This window comes from Leuciscus leuciscus (genome assembly GCF_965113295.1).
Source record: "Leuciscus leuciscus genome assembly, chromosome: 17".
NCBI lineage: Eukaryota > Metazoa > Chordata > Actinopteri > Cypriniformes > Leuciscidae > Leuciscus > Leuciscus leuciscus.
The window spans coordinates 20,068,343-20,082,837 of record NC_138741.1 but is presented as its reverse complement, the minus strand read 5'-3'; the positions used below and the strand labels follow the sequence as shown (position 1 = coordinate 20,082,837).

The following is a 14,495-nucleotide window of genomic DNA, read 5'->3' as shown; positions in this document are numbered from 1 at the left end:
CCTTTAGTTGATCCTGATGAGCGCTCATTGTCACAGTTGTAAACATGACGGCGTTCTTCGTCCACGAGGGATTTTGCGTTACGGCATTTAAGGTGATGCGTTCTAAAATAACGCTCACCTTATGCAGGACATGTCAGGAGAGGTGTCGTATTTGGCCAGAAAAGGAAAAAAAATTTGAAAAGAATTGCTGAAATTTAAAGCTGGTTTGTAGCATACCGAATACTACTTAGCTGTTATTGGTACTGTAGTGTTATTTAGTGTTAAATTATTGTATTTTGGTTAGTTGGCTTAAGTTTTATTGTGAATTTGTTACGTAAATTTGTTGTGTTTTGTATTTCGACTGCTTATATTTATATATTTACTCTACAATTTTAATATATTCAATTTTAAGAATTTTTCAATAAAAAAGCCATTATTTAATGTCATTCATCATCGTTTTGAGGCTCTCTATTTTTTTTAAGTATCGGTTCAGGCACCGGTACTGTTTTAGAAGTACACACGATTTGGCACCGGTATCGAAAAAAACAAAAAATAAACGATACCCAACCCTAGTTACCACCCTAAACCTAAAGCCATAACTCATAAATAGCATTACAAATGCTTTTTCGACAGTTTAGAGGGGCATACGACACACATCATCTCATACGAACAGCCTCCTCCCAAATCAACACTAGTGCCCCATTACCTCAGAGATACATGATACATGGCCTACTGAGAGGAGCAGAAAGAGAGAGAGAATTGATTTTTTTGCAGTGCTGAATAGAGATGCAAGTTAACCTGCAGTCATCTACACAACAGAGCAGATTTCCCTTTGCAACGTTATACTAGAATAGTTGAGAGATCAGAGTCGCCTGTGAACTCAGCAAGATCCAGCAGCAGTGTCAGTCAAATGGAGCTGTGTAAGCTCTGTGGGATGATGATACTGCAAAACTGCCATCAGTTCACTAGGTGGGTTCAAACAGAAGATATCAGGATTCATTCATTCAGGATTCACTGTAATCATGTCTGCCTTGTGCAATCTACTGAAACTGATGAAACCAAGTTGTTCTGGATTCCAAAACCTGTCTGATATTGATTCACCAACTGAAGTTTACCTTTTTGGTCAGATAAATTTTGCTTTTCAAAAGAAATTAACTAATTAAATTGATTAAAAGTGACAGTGCAGACATATATTATAAATCTGATTATTATTATGATTATAATATTTCTTTTTCAAATAAATGCTGCCATTTTAAACATGATTATAGTAAGAAATGTTTCTTGAGCACCAAATCAACAAAGTAATGAAGCTGAAAATTCATAGGAATAAATTGCATTGTAAAATACATTAAAATAAAAAAGTTATTTTAAATTGTAATAGTATTTCACAATATTACTGTTGATACATTATTTAATTATGATCAAATAAATGCAGACTTGGTGAGCATTAGATATGTCTTTAAAAAAAATTTTTTTTTACCTTTAACCTTATCTGCACGTCAGATACATTTGTTAATAAAAAAGTATGTAATGTGGTAAACAGAGAAATGAGGGATTCCTTGAACTGAATGAAGTACTGTGTCCAAATATGCCTACTTCCATACTATACAGTAGGCGAAAAACGAGTAGTATCGAATAGTATTCATAAAACACTAGGTGAAAAATCCTCGGATGACCTATTACTTCCGGTGAGACTCTGAAGTGTGCATACTAGGGCTGTCACTTTACGTTCGAAAAACGATTGCACAATCGATCGGACCAACCAACACAAGTTTCGAAAACGAAAATAGGGAATCGATTTTAACGGCCTTCTCGGAGCGCGTACAGCATACGCCTGCAGCAAACCCGCGTCACACAGCAACTACAGGCTCTGACAAACACACATAACAGCAAATTATACTTCTGCATAATGTGTCTCTTTTTACTACAAAAATTTGAATTCTGTCGGTATTCAGACAGTCTCATGCATACAGATACAGATTTGGTCTACAGTCGCCTACATAGGCGAAATTAGTTTGACATTTCTAATAGTGAACACAGCCATGCGGCAGTAATGTTTTTCATTGATGTTATGGCAGTCCACTCTGCTTATTGTTTTTCGAGAATGTTGCACTCCTGTTTGTCATTGTGCACAAAACTTTCACGCCAATAAATCATCAGAAATACTGCTGACTTGTGTGCGTCTAAGGCACCCTCTCTTTACGTTCGTCCTAATGCCTGTTAGTTGTCCGTGGATTTGCCTATATTTGGCATTTAAAATGGAAACGTCTATAGACATGGAAAATCGATTTTACAATCGATTCAATGAACACTTATGTCTCAAAAAAATCGAACAGCTCTAGTGCATACGATGGACACTTTACTATCCCGTGAGGGCACAGGAGAGGATTTGTGAATGGCAGTGAAGCTACACAACTGATACTGATAATGACAACAACATAGCAGATCCAGTACGTCCAGATTTCAATCATACTACACACACTCATACTATAGAACATACTTTTTTAACGGTTGTGAATTAAGTTAAATACTATACAGTATGGGATTTCGGACGTACCAAAGGTGTATCGCCCAATGTACCCTGGGAGAACACAGATGGTTTAGATCTAAACTGTCAGAGGAGCACAGGCTCCAGTCCAGAACAATAAAGAGTCTTTTGAAAGAGAGGGAGACACCCAAAAGTTGAAAGTTTAAGTATTTCTATGTGTATTTGTGTGCTTGTTGTGTCTCCGTAAGGAAATTCTAAAAATGGCCTCTTGGAGTTACAATAGTCTTCCTTCCTGTGCATCTGGTTTTGGACAGCCTGATTACAGCTGCTACACAAAGCGTGAAGAAACCTCTCAAACTCAAACAATCACAAATGACACAATCCACAGTAAATGGTAAATCAGCAACTTTCAGACCGTGCATTTTCTTGAAAAACATTTAGTTGCATTCAAAACAAGTCAAGCTCCTTCATCTGTGACATTCTGTCGATTACCACGTAGGCCTAAATCATTTTGATTCGTTTGAAAGTACAGCCACAAGAAAGACTATAAAGTGACATTATAGGCTAGGCTACATAACGAAACAGTACGTGTGATCAAATTGCTCACTAATCTTGTTGGAGCAAAGTTATTCAATCTCTCAACTCTTGTCATAATCATACTTAATCCAAACATGTATGACTTTCTTCCTTCTGTAAAAAAAAAAAAAAAAAAAAAACTATTTTGAGTGTCTGTTTTTTGTTTCTGGTAACCAACATTCTTCAATATATCTTCTTCGATATATTAGAAACAATTGTGAAATAACATGAGACAGAGTAAGTAAATGATGACATCATTCTATGCCTTCAATTTCTGCATAGCATTGACTAAATAGATCTTAAATTAGGCCTATTTCCACCTCCAAATCTAAACTCCATGTAAACAGTCTAGATTCCTGGAGTCATGCTAGGAGTCTGAAGGTCAGGCTAAACTCTGTGCAGCACACATGAAGTACATGCTTCCCTATAATGCCATTATAAGCTACTGATATATATATATATATATCCATCCATGCATCAACCCCCCATGCCCCTGAGACTAAAGGCCAGACACAGCTTGACTGTATTATTGGCATTTCTCTTCACGCTGGAGGGGTTGGTTTTCCTCACATAGTGCAGTCAAATCCACAGGGAATACACTACAACGAATCAAGGCTTCCTGGCGGCATGTAAATGCTTCTTTTCACGCCCACCATTTGCAGTAAGCTACAAAAATAAGACCACAATTTCGGATTTCGGCGTCTGAGGCAGCTCAGATGTGTCAATAACATCCTGTGATCTAGCTAAATACATCAATGTCAATTTTTATACCCAAACTGAAGATAAATGTGTCTCCGCACTAAGAGTAAAATCTGTGTGGCTGCCTGGCTGGTCACACCACCTCTCTTGATACTACCAAAAGGAGTACCTGAATTATTCACATATGTGAAATTATTCAAACCGTCTCCAATGCAAAGTGAACCACCAGCACAGTGCATGACAGACCCAGTAACTCTCAGATTTGGGTCAGAACTGAGTTAGGTCATACAAACCAAATTTGCTCTCGAACACATATACACACACAGTAAACATATATATTGGACATCTGTGTCGACTGTCTGCTAAGTTATTTTAAGATTTAAGAATATTTTTCTGATTTTTGTTTTAGTAAAACTCACTGGCCAAAACCTTTCTGTACTTCACAGCACAAAAACACACTTAAAACCTGATTTTTTTAAAAATGCCACGGTGACAAAAATGCCATAGATATTTCAAACATGTAGGAAAAAAAAAAAATCCCATTTTGTAAGTTTATTGAATATTTAATATTACTGTATCCTAGGCCGTTCTAGTAATGGTTTTAGCAGACACATCTGCAGTGACAATTTAGATAGAGTTTTTTATTATGTTATGATATCTTGGTTTAATTTAAAATATAACAGGCATAATCATTCAGACTTAGAATTTGTGTGCTTTTAAATACACTACTGTTCAAAAGTTGGGTCAGTACGATTTTTTTTTTTTTTTTTTTATGTTACAAAAATGAATACTTTTATCCAGCAATGATGCAATGTTAAAAAAAATCTATTCCAAATAAATGCCGTTCTTTTGAACTTCCTATTCATCAAAGAATCCTGAAAAAAGTATGACTAATACAGGCCCTAATATGGTTAAAGTACACAGCCTCTTAATAAAGAAGTTAATTTGTGAAACCGCCTAGATGCACATGATTTACTGAGCTGACGGTCACAGATGTACAGCATGAGAACATATGTGCTGGGTGGAGTTTTCTTGGCCTGAATGGCTTCTCTTGGCAGGCACTTATTGTAAATAAAAGCTTGACTGTGTATAAAGGGTGCTAAAAAGTGATATATTTTCAGTTGTGGAGACTCATATAGGTTTTTAATGGAACATCCAAAAGGTGTAACATTCTCATTATCACGTAGATGGTCTGTTGACACTAAATACGCCCCTGCTCCCCCCTTTTATAACTTCTCTCTCCTTCTCTTTGGGAACCGAGGCAACCGCAGCTAATACCTATACCATGACGTAATGCCAGAATGGAATTTTTGGGCTTTTGTGAGTGTCGTAGCAGGTTTCCAAATGTCTACATCATTCACAGCACGTTTTTCAATTAGAAAAAAACACCATCCCATCTGCAAGTTTTTATGCCTCAAAACTCTGCGGATATAGTCACAAAGATTTGTAATTTAACTCAAATGAATGGCATCCAAAGCTAGAGATTTGTAGAACAGACTTTCAAGTTGCCATTAAGGCCTAAATAACATCTAAAGTTTTAATATAAAATTACAAGTCTAAACCATGAGGGATATAATAAACATTTTGGAGATCAAAACCTTATTCCAGCACTGATTGTATTAAAAGAGAACTCGAGGAGGAGAGACAGCAAATGAGAGAGAGAGAGAGAGAGCGAGAACGAGAGTGAGTTTGACCTACACAGATGCTGACGACAGACAGCACTCATCAAATTGAGACGTTCTAAGCGAACGTGTGTGTGTGTGAAGCTAAAAGGCATTGAGCTGACCTCAAACAGAGACGCTAATGGCTCCGCTTTAAATTACATCACCGTGTCGTCCTGCCTCTCCAAACACACACCCAGGGCCCAGACACCCCCTGCCAGCTAAGGACAAGACTTGCTGTTGACTCGCGGAGCACATGATGGGAATGCAGAAAATATTGCACTGGTTAATAAAACACACATCCAGCAAAAATATGTTTGCATTTCTGTGCATGTGAATGATTTATTTCCTCATACATTTCTAAAAACCAATACCATCACTACATATTCTCTCCTCAGCCATGTGTCTGGACTGTGGCTATTTAAACAGATGTGGATCCACATCACGTCTTGTGGCCACACCCTGACAGTGGACATTAACATTGCTCTCTTGGTCACGTCATACTGCTGAGCCCAGAGTTACAGGCGTCTGGGCGTGCATGTGTTAGTTTGTGCATGTTTGTTTGCCACACACATATGTGTATTTGCTGTTAGTTGGTCACAGTTTCTGTGTGTTTGCATGCATGAATGCTGCAGACAGGCATGAATACCCCCCATCTCATCCATGCTGACTAAGCAGTCCTGCCCTAGCCACGTGCATCAGACTGTTTAACTGCACCAGGCAGTCCACTGCAACCATGTTCACCATTGCAGTCCGCCCCACTGTACTCCAAATGCATGCTGTTGTGTGGCTAATGGTCACGCACCCTGGTTGATCCATTATAAAGGTTTAGCAAACAGATTCAAATACTTCTGTTTGTTTACATAGGGCTTCCACATGCAATACGCACAACTACCCATCTAATAAACCATTTCTGAGTCTAGTCTTCTCTTCTGTACCCGGCTCTACGTGCTACCTATGAGGCCTTTTCCCCTTGACTCAAACAATGACTCCTTTATACTCCAGCCCGAAGTGGCACCGTGGGAATGTGCTGGGTGGTGGTGGGGGGGTATATTTTATTCTGCTATTGGCACCCTGATCAGAGGCAGCCGACGCAAAGGTTAAAACTGTTACACACAAACACTCAAGGCAGAAGGTGTGGACATTATGGAGTTCATTTGCACATTTCAACAGGCAAATGGTCCAAAAAACATTTGGCAGCAAGTTCAATGTTCCTATGCAAATTTCCCAGCGCGTTGCAATTAGCACGCCAGTGTCAGATCTTCAACATCCTGGTCTATTGAAAACGTTTACAGCACGACTCATTTCAGCTAATCGATTCTTTAGGAATCATCAAAAATGATTCAGTTATACACCCCTACGACATAGCTGCGTCATCACGTGGTCTCCGATATGTGCCCTTTAAATTTAAAACGTGCAATAAATGCGTATGAAAACAAATTGCTTGTCATTTTCTCTCGTAAAAACTTAGAACCAAAATATATGTGTTACATCTCTTGTTTGAAAAGATTTTTGCACTTTTAAATAAAATGCTATTTATTAAAACACAACTTTAGAATGCGTGTTGATAAAACTAATACAATCAAGTCATAAACATGCATTTATTACGTTTAATTTGTAACTGCAGCTATCAAAAATAACTTTTCGATCCATCAACACACTCATCAGTTCTCGGTTCATAACGAATCGGTTCTCGGTTTAACGAGTCAGTGATCCGCTCGGACACAATTAGTCCGATTGGTGAACGATTCATCCAGACAGAACCGGTTCGTCCGATCTAGTGAAAAGATCCGATACAAAAGAACAATTCATTCACGATTTGTACGAAAAGACGGCAATGTCGTAAAGATGTAACGTTACGCATCTTCGAATATCACCTTGATGCTGCTGTCTAATGCTGTCTGCACAAACAGTCTCTAGGAAACATACTCATGATGACTAGGCTATCTTACAGATGCTCTTGATGTGTCAGAGATGCGCCCATCCTGAATCATATTACATCACATCAGCAGTCAAACTGGCGTCCTTCCTAAAGGACAGACAAGAAGCAGTACATGTGCTAATTTACCTTCCCATGCGCAAAACTGTCAGAAACATGCCAAACCTTGAAGCCAGCAGAATAAACATCCGCGCTACTGTAAGAAATGCTGTTGTGATCCCAGAGCTATGTAAACGGTCGCATTACTACATTTCTCTGCATTGCGATTGTTCCATGTCAAAACGAGTACTGAACCGTTTTAATATGCGTTATGAAAGTATATTTAAGCTCTGTGGTGAGTTTGGGTCGGTGGTTGAGGAGCCCTACCTCGTTCCAGCTTCACCTGGGATGATGATGGTGGAGCGTGCAGACTTTTGCTGCATTGACTCAAAGCTCCCAGGAGTGAGACCACGTGACCCAACTCTGCACCGCTACTATCTCAGTCACCCAAGTCCACACTGCGCTTTTAAAGTCACAAGCAGATTTGCCCCGGCGAGGGCATATATGCCATAAAGAGTCGTGCAGGGAATAAATGTTTTAAAAGATAAGGCTAAGAATGCACTAGAGGTGGAATATTATGTTTACATTCATTCCAATGCAATACAGATTGCAGCGTGCAGCAAGCTAAATGTGCTTTCCAGGAATAGGCTACACTGTAGAAATTGTTCAGCCTAGGGTAAAAGCTGCCAGCTTGCCAATGGACTAGGCTACATTATCGTAAAATACTGAGACGACAATAAATGTGTTATTAAATCATATAACTTAGGCTAGTTCTACTTAGCTCCAAAAGTTAACCACATTTTTTTTGTAGTAGCGTACAAGTTTTACTGTAGTAGCCTATATTTGTACATTATTTCCCGTTTAAATTAACGTACTTTTTTATACAGTGCATCTATATGCCATAAAATAAAGCTAGCCCATCGCAGATAGTACTGACTATTATTAAAAAGCGGTGTGTGGATGTTTCTCAGAAGGGTTTGTGAATAATTGCACTTAGCCTACAGTAATGATACCATGTGTGCTCTGACACTGTGGGCGTTGATAACGGCTTGCATCATAGAATAAACTGCTCAAACTTTCTAAAATGCGATTTGTCTTACCTGTTATGATGTCGTCAATCACCAACTCTTTCTCAGTCATCATTCAAATCTTCAGGTTTTCTTATCCGTAAAGATCCCACTTAATGTCTAACTTTTTGCGCGGTTCATTAGATTCTTCACAGAAAGCTCCCCACTTCTTAAGCCTGTTTTATGCTTCTGCGTCGAATCGACGACGTACCCCCGCGGACCCCTCTGCGTCGACGCGAACCTCGACGCGACCCCTCCGCCGTAGCTTGACGTGCACCTCCAAAAAATTGTAACTACGCGTCGCGGTGACGCAGACCGCAGGGGCTGTGATTGGTCAGATTATACATCATTGTGACACTGAAGACTGGAGAAATGATTCTGAAAATTCAGTTTTGATCACAGGAATAAATTACACTTTACTGTATAGTCACATAGAAAACAGCTGTTTTAAATTGTAATAATATTTCACAATTATACTGTTTTTGCTTTGTATTTTTAATCAAATAAACACAGCCTTGGTGAGCAGAAGAGACTTCTTTTAAAAACATTAAAAATCTTACCGATCTAAAACTTTTGACCGGTAGTGTATATGTATATATTTATATATATTCTTTTCTTTTTTTTGTTGTTGCTAGAAATAAACTTCAATCAATCAAATCAATGTTTGTTTTGAAAAAAAGTTTGTTGTTTATTTACAATACAATGTTCACGGGTACATCATGGATATCAAGTAATTAACCAAGTTAACATGTTTCCCGTCGAGGCTTCCAACGCAGTTTGGGAAGTTCCAAAGTCGCCAGAAATCTGAAGCAATAGCTTCCCACTGGCTGGTTGAAGGGCAGGGCAAAAATTCGGGCTGCAGCGCAGTCCACAGCGCTTTGCAGACCTCCGATACTATGCGGGACACCGTGGTCGCACCCATTTTGTAGCCCAACCCGGTGATCTGTTGGTTTGCACCCGAAGATAAAATCTTTAAAGTCACTGCCAGTCTCTGAGCGAGGTCAATAGGCATACTGTGTGTAGTCTGATGCTGTATTAACGGCTTTAAACGATGAACAAGATCGTCAAATCGACCTTTCGACATCCGAAAATACTTAAAGTGCATTTCTTCGTCCAAGTCCCTCAGCGGTCGAACAACCGTAACAAATTCGCCAATCCTTCCCCTGTCTTCGTGCACTGGTCGTACAGACCACCTTCGCTGACGTCTTCTTTTTCTTCTACGATTAAACATTTGCAATAAAATCATTTGTTGTTCAACGTTGATTAGCTCCAGCTGCAACAACACTCTCTCTCTTTCGCTCGCCATTGTCGGAAATGAAAAAGCGGAACCGGCGCATGGAACCAAAACAAACTAGGAAAGAGATTCGCGAACCACACCACCCCCCTAGCGTTCTGGCGGTGAAATGCACCGCGATGCAACGCAACCCGACGCAGAACCATAAAACGGTCACGGCGCCGTTGGAGTGACGGCGTAGCTACGCCGTGGAGTTGACGCAGAAGCATAATGAGGGCTTTAAGCTGTGCTACCCCGTCCCGTTACGCTTTTGCTCCCACCAAAACTCCCAAGCCCAAACTATTTAAAACTAACGCTTTGGAGCGCATTTAAAATAAAGTATCTCGAGTTTGACCCACAGTTGAGTTTTCCTCAGACTGTCTGACACCCAGAGAAAAGAAGTGTAGCCTACTGATCCACACTTCACGTCTGTTGGCTCGAGCCCCGCCCTTCAGCTCGACTCCATGTGCAACACTAATGAAGGCAGAAACAGAGTAAACACAGGCCTCGAACAACTAAAAAAAACTTAAAAGGGACACCTAATTATTTTGTAGCTTAGCAATTCTTCTATATCCACAGTCGTGATCAGGCTATTTAAACAAAATAAGAGGGATCATACAAAAATGCATGTTACTTTTTATTTAGTATGTCCTGAATAAGATATTTTACATAAAAGATGTTCACATATAGTCCACAAGACAAAAAAAACAACAACAACTGAATTTATAAAAATGACCCCGTTCAAAAGTTGATATGCTAGCCTTGTTTCTTAACTAGGCTACAGTGTGTCATTAGCTATGATACACAATGGTATCTTGTTTTTGTTTTTTTTTAATTATTATTATTATTATTATTTTTTGATGGCTGCTCTTGAGTGCCTTGTTTGTCCTGAATAGTTAAACTGCACAGAGTTCTTCAGAAAATTCCTCCAGGTCCTGCAAATTCTTTGATTTTCAAGCTTGTATTGCATATTTGATCCCTTTCCAGAAGAGACTGTATAATTTCGAAATCCATCTTTTCTCACTGAGGACAATTAAGCGACTAAAACAACTTTTTGAATTTGAAGATCAAGGTAAATTGATTGCTTTCAAAGAAATAAATATGCTATTCAAACAAAATAAGAACAACGTGTACATCTTCATCCTGTTCAAAAGTTTTCACCCCTGTTTCTTAATGCATTGTGTTTCCTTTTGGAGCATCAGTGAATGTTTGAACCTTTTTTAATAGTTGTGTTTGAGTCCATCAATTGTCCTCAGTGTGAAAACATGAATCTCGAAATCAGTCACCGCTGGAAAGGGTTCAAAGATGCTGGAAAACGTAAGAATTTTCGGGACCTGCATGAAGGATTTTTCTGAAGAACTGTGGGTAGTTTAACGGCCCTCAAACAAGAGACTCAAGAACAACCATCACAAAACAAAAAAATCATCCAGATAACAACACACATAAGAATCATGGGTGTAAAAACTATTTTTGTCTTTTGGACTATATGTAAACATCTTTTATGTAAAATATCTTATTCAGGACAGTACTAAATATCTTATTCTGTTAAAATAATTAAGATTTTGCAGATTCTGTAAGGTGTACTGTATGTAAACTTTTGAGCCCGACTGTGTACTGTGAAGATATAGTCAAAATTGTGTATATAGTTTGTTTAAATCTATCAGTCTTTAATTAAACCGTTAATTAAAAAATTGTATTCAAGGGAGTATAATTATGAAACATTGATCTATAGAATGTTATCAAATAACAAACCATATTCCCAGGAAATTGCACATGGTGAAATAATACTGCATCACACCATGTACAGTATTGCATGGAAAATAATATTGTCCATGGTCATATAGTAAACTATAGGTCCTTTTGTCATCTATGGTTCCTTGAAGAACCTTTCCATTGCACAAAATGTTCTTTACACTAAAATAATGACATCACTAAATACAATTCAGACATCACTTATTTTTATATTGTCAATTAATGGATTAATAGGATAACATATTCGTTTTAGATATAATGTTTACATTGATTGATTGGAATGGTATTGCATGCCTGCAATATGCATATTCAAAGCTATTTTAAAAAAAGAAGCTGGATTATTTGACGACTCGGGAGGGGGTTCACAGGTTTTATCTCAAAGGGTGGAGTTTACTTGACAATTGTTGTCACTGATAGAATAGCACTTAACACATGCATCTCTTCAGCAGACACTTTCACTTTAAACAAAATTAAGTCACTCAAGAATGAAGAGGTTACTTTCAGTTACTCACGGGCAGAAAAAAAGTGTAATTCAGCATTCATTTTTAGCCAACATATTATAAATATTTATTTATACATACAATATGATCACATTTTTCAAAATGCATTAGTAAACTAAACTTCAGCTGACCTCGGGATATCAAATGGAAGTTAGAAGAGGAAGGCCAATGGCCAGCGTTGGTCACCTCCCCTGGCATTGCAGTTATAAAAAGGCTCAATGCCCCATCTAGTGGTCAATATGAATTTGACCCACAAGACCCTGAACCTGCCAATCAAACCCCAAACATGCATTGCATTTACACACCTAATCTAAAGAATTGTAAATGTTCAAAGCTTCCCTGAACATAAACGTTACATATTTTGTTCATATTTATATGTGCATAAAAAGAAAATAATCCGATTTTTTGATGGTTTTCTATTTATTGAAGATTTCTTGCTGTTTCATTTCAAGGAGCTTGTTTTGATACTTTACTAAGCCTCCTGTTTACTCCTTCACAAAAATGAAGAGATATTACATCAATACTGTGTAAAATCTAAAATCAAATTGGTGCCCCATTACTGCCAATGCTGGAATTAAAAAAAAAGTCACTGAATTAGACTTCATAAGCTCACACTTACAATTAATTATACAGTAAAAGATTTGCGTATTTGGTGTGCTGTCCGAGGGAAGGGCTCCGAGCTCGCAATGTGGCCCCGAACCCAGAGTACTCCCCCGTATCTGGGATAGGAACTATAGCAGAGTGAGGAGTCAGGGTGGCGGAGGGATGCAGAAAAGACTGTTATAGGAACAAAGGTGAGTTAGATATAGGCCTCCAATTGGGTAGATCATTTGAACGTGATCCTCCCGAACTTTGTTAATAAAGCATCATATTTCGAACTGCACACTCTAATATAATATTGTTGGTTTAAATTTTTAAAAAAAAGAGAAAGTAACCTTGCCTTAAAATTTTAAGTTCATTGAAATAAAAAAAAATGGTAATACAATGAAGGAGATTGGTTTAATCAACAGAAACTCAAAATATTATGTTATCTGAACTTAAATTATAATTAAGTTGATTTGACAATTTTTTATTTGTGGTATTATGAAAAATGTATTTTACAGTGGTACTACTGTAAATTATGACTAAGCTGTTATTTATTTAATTTTTTAACAACTCTAACAAATATCAACAGCGTAACAGTGTCTTTCACTTTAGGAACGTTGGTTTATGAAAAAAGCTGCAAACCTTGTATTTTAAATGGTTATTTGACAGCTTGGCCAGTTCAATGCACTCTCAAAAACAGTTTGGAAGTCCTACAGTATCCATAATTTATTGCAAAGACTGATTCTTTTGTTATTAACCATAATTTTGGAGAGGTTTATATGTTTCATCCATTGCCCAGGATAAGGAAAGTCAAGGTTCTATAGGTGTTCCTATCTTGTAAAATGTGCCTGCATTTACAATTCACACATTACAATTAATGCAATGACCAATACAAAATTCCACTGCTTTTTAAGACTGAAAACTATTTCCTTGCCTCACTGCAGAATTATGTCATTATATCATTGAGATCCATTCTTGATTCAGCATATGCAATTGCGTAACTTGCCATATATAAAACAATAAATAATTATAAAAGAAACAACTAAAAATAGCCCTCAATATAGTTTAAAAACACACAAACCATCTTTGACAACAGTTCAAATTTATGTGACAGGATGTTGCCTGCACAGGACTTGACCATTTTTTTTTATAATACAGGAAAAGGGTATTGTTTACATTAATTTTGAATAATATACTATAAGAATAAGTAGCTTGTGAAAATTATGTGTTATGGCATAAATCGTTTCTTAAAAGATTTCTTAAAAACATAAACAACAACAACAACAACAACAAAAACAACTCAAAGCCTTGACATTAGGACAACATGCCCTCAAGTCCACAAGGGGGAAGTGTTCATACAGAATGCCAAAACCATAGGCCTATACAAGACTTTCTACATTTTAGGTAGCTTCAAAATAAACAAACTGATATAAGTGCACTTTCACTTATATCAGTTGATATTTTGACAATGACAAATGCACAAGAACTAAGGAAGTGTTATTGCGACATCTTTCAGTGAAGGGTTTTATTTAAGCCTATTGAAAGGATTGCCAATTATGCTGGGCCTATTAAATCATAGGCACCTGAACATTACATCTCTCTCAACAGATTCTCTCAATCGATTGGCTGGTTCTCTCTTTTGGTCCCAAATAAAGACTCGCGCAGTGCAATATGCGTAGGCTACGTAGGCTAACTGATTATCGCACGCTCATTTCCATATTAATTTAGGCTACGTTAGACTAGAAGTAGCCTACAGTTAATGCTGTGGATTTTGTAGGCCTACCTTAAAATGTTAATGTCATGTCGTTTGTGTTCAAATAGACACAACGTGGATAATGGCTATAAGTTAATAAACAGATTGAGGCCGATGTTTAAGTGCGGTGATAATGCTATTTGACTGATCATTAGCCTACGCTATTCATTATAAACGTTGCACT

At 37.7% G+C, this 14,495-nt stretch overlaps 1 protein-coding gene across 3 annotated transcripts in view; it reads right to left on the bottom strand.

The window, feature by feature from the left end:
- The window catches only part of hspa12a (heat shock protein 12A), a 54,633-nt gene extending 44,461 nt beyond the window's left edge, over positions 1-10,172 (bottom strand). For 2 of the 3 annotated variants that reach the window (XM_082144105.1, XM_082144107.1), the window contains exons 1-2: positions 9,968-10,172; positions 8,482-8,624 (exon numbers count right to left, since the gene is read on the bottom strand). In XM_082144105.1, the coding sequence (XP_082000231.1) occupies positions 8,482-8,524 (43 nt within the window). In that variant the 5' untranslated portion in view covers positions 8,525-8,624; positions 9,968-10,172. Of the gene's footprint in view, positions 1-7,708; positions 8,397-8,481; positions 8,625-9,967 lie in introns of those variants that run through there. The other variant, XM_082144106.1, reaches the window with a different exon arrangement.
- Positions 10,173-14,495: the final 4,323 nt, after the last annotated feature.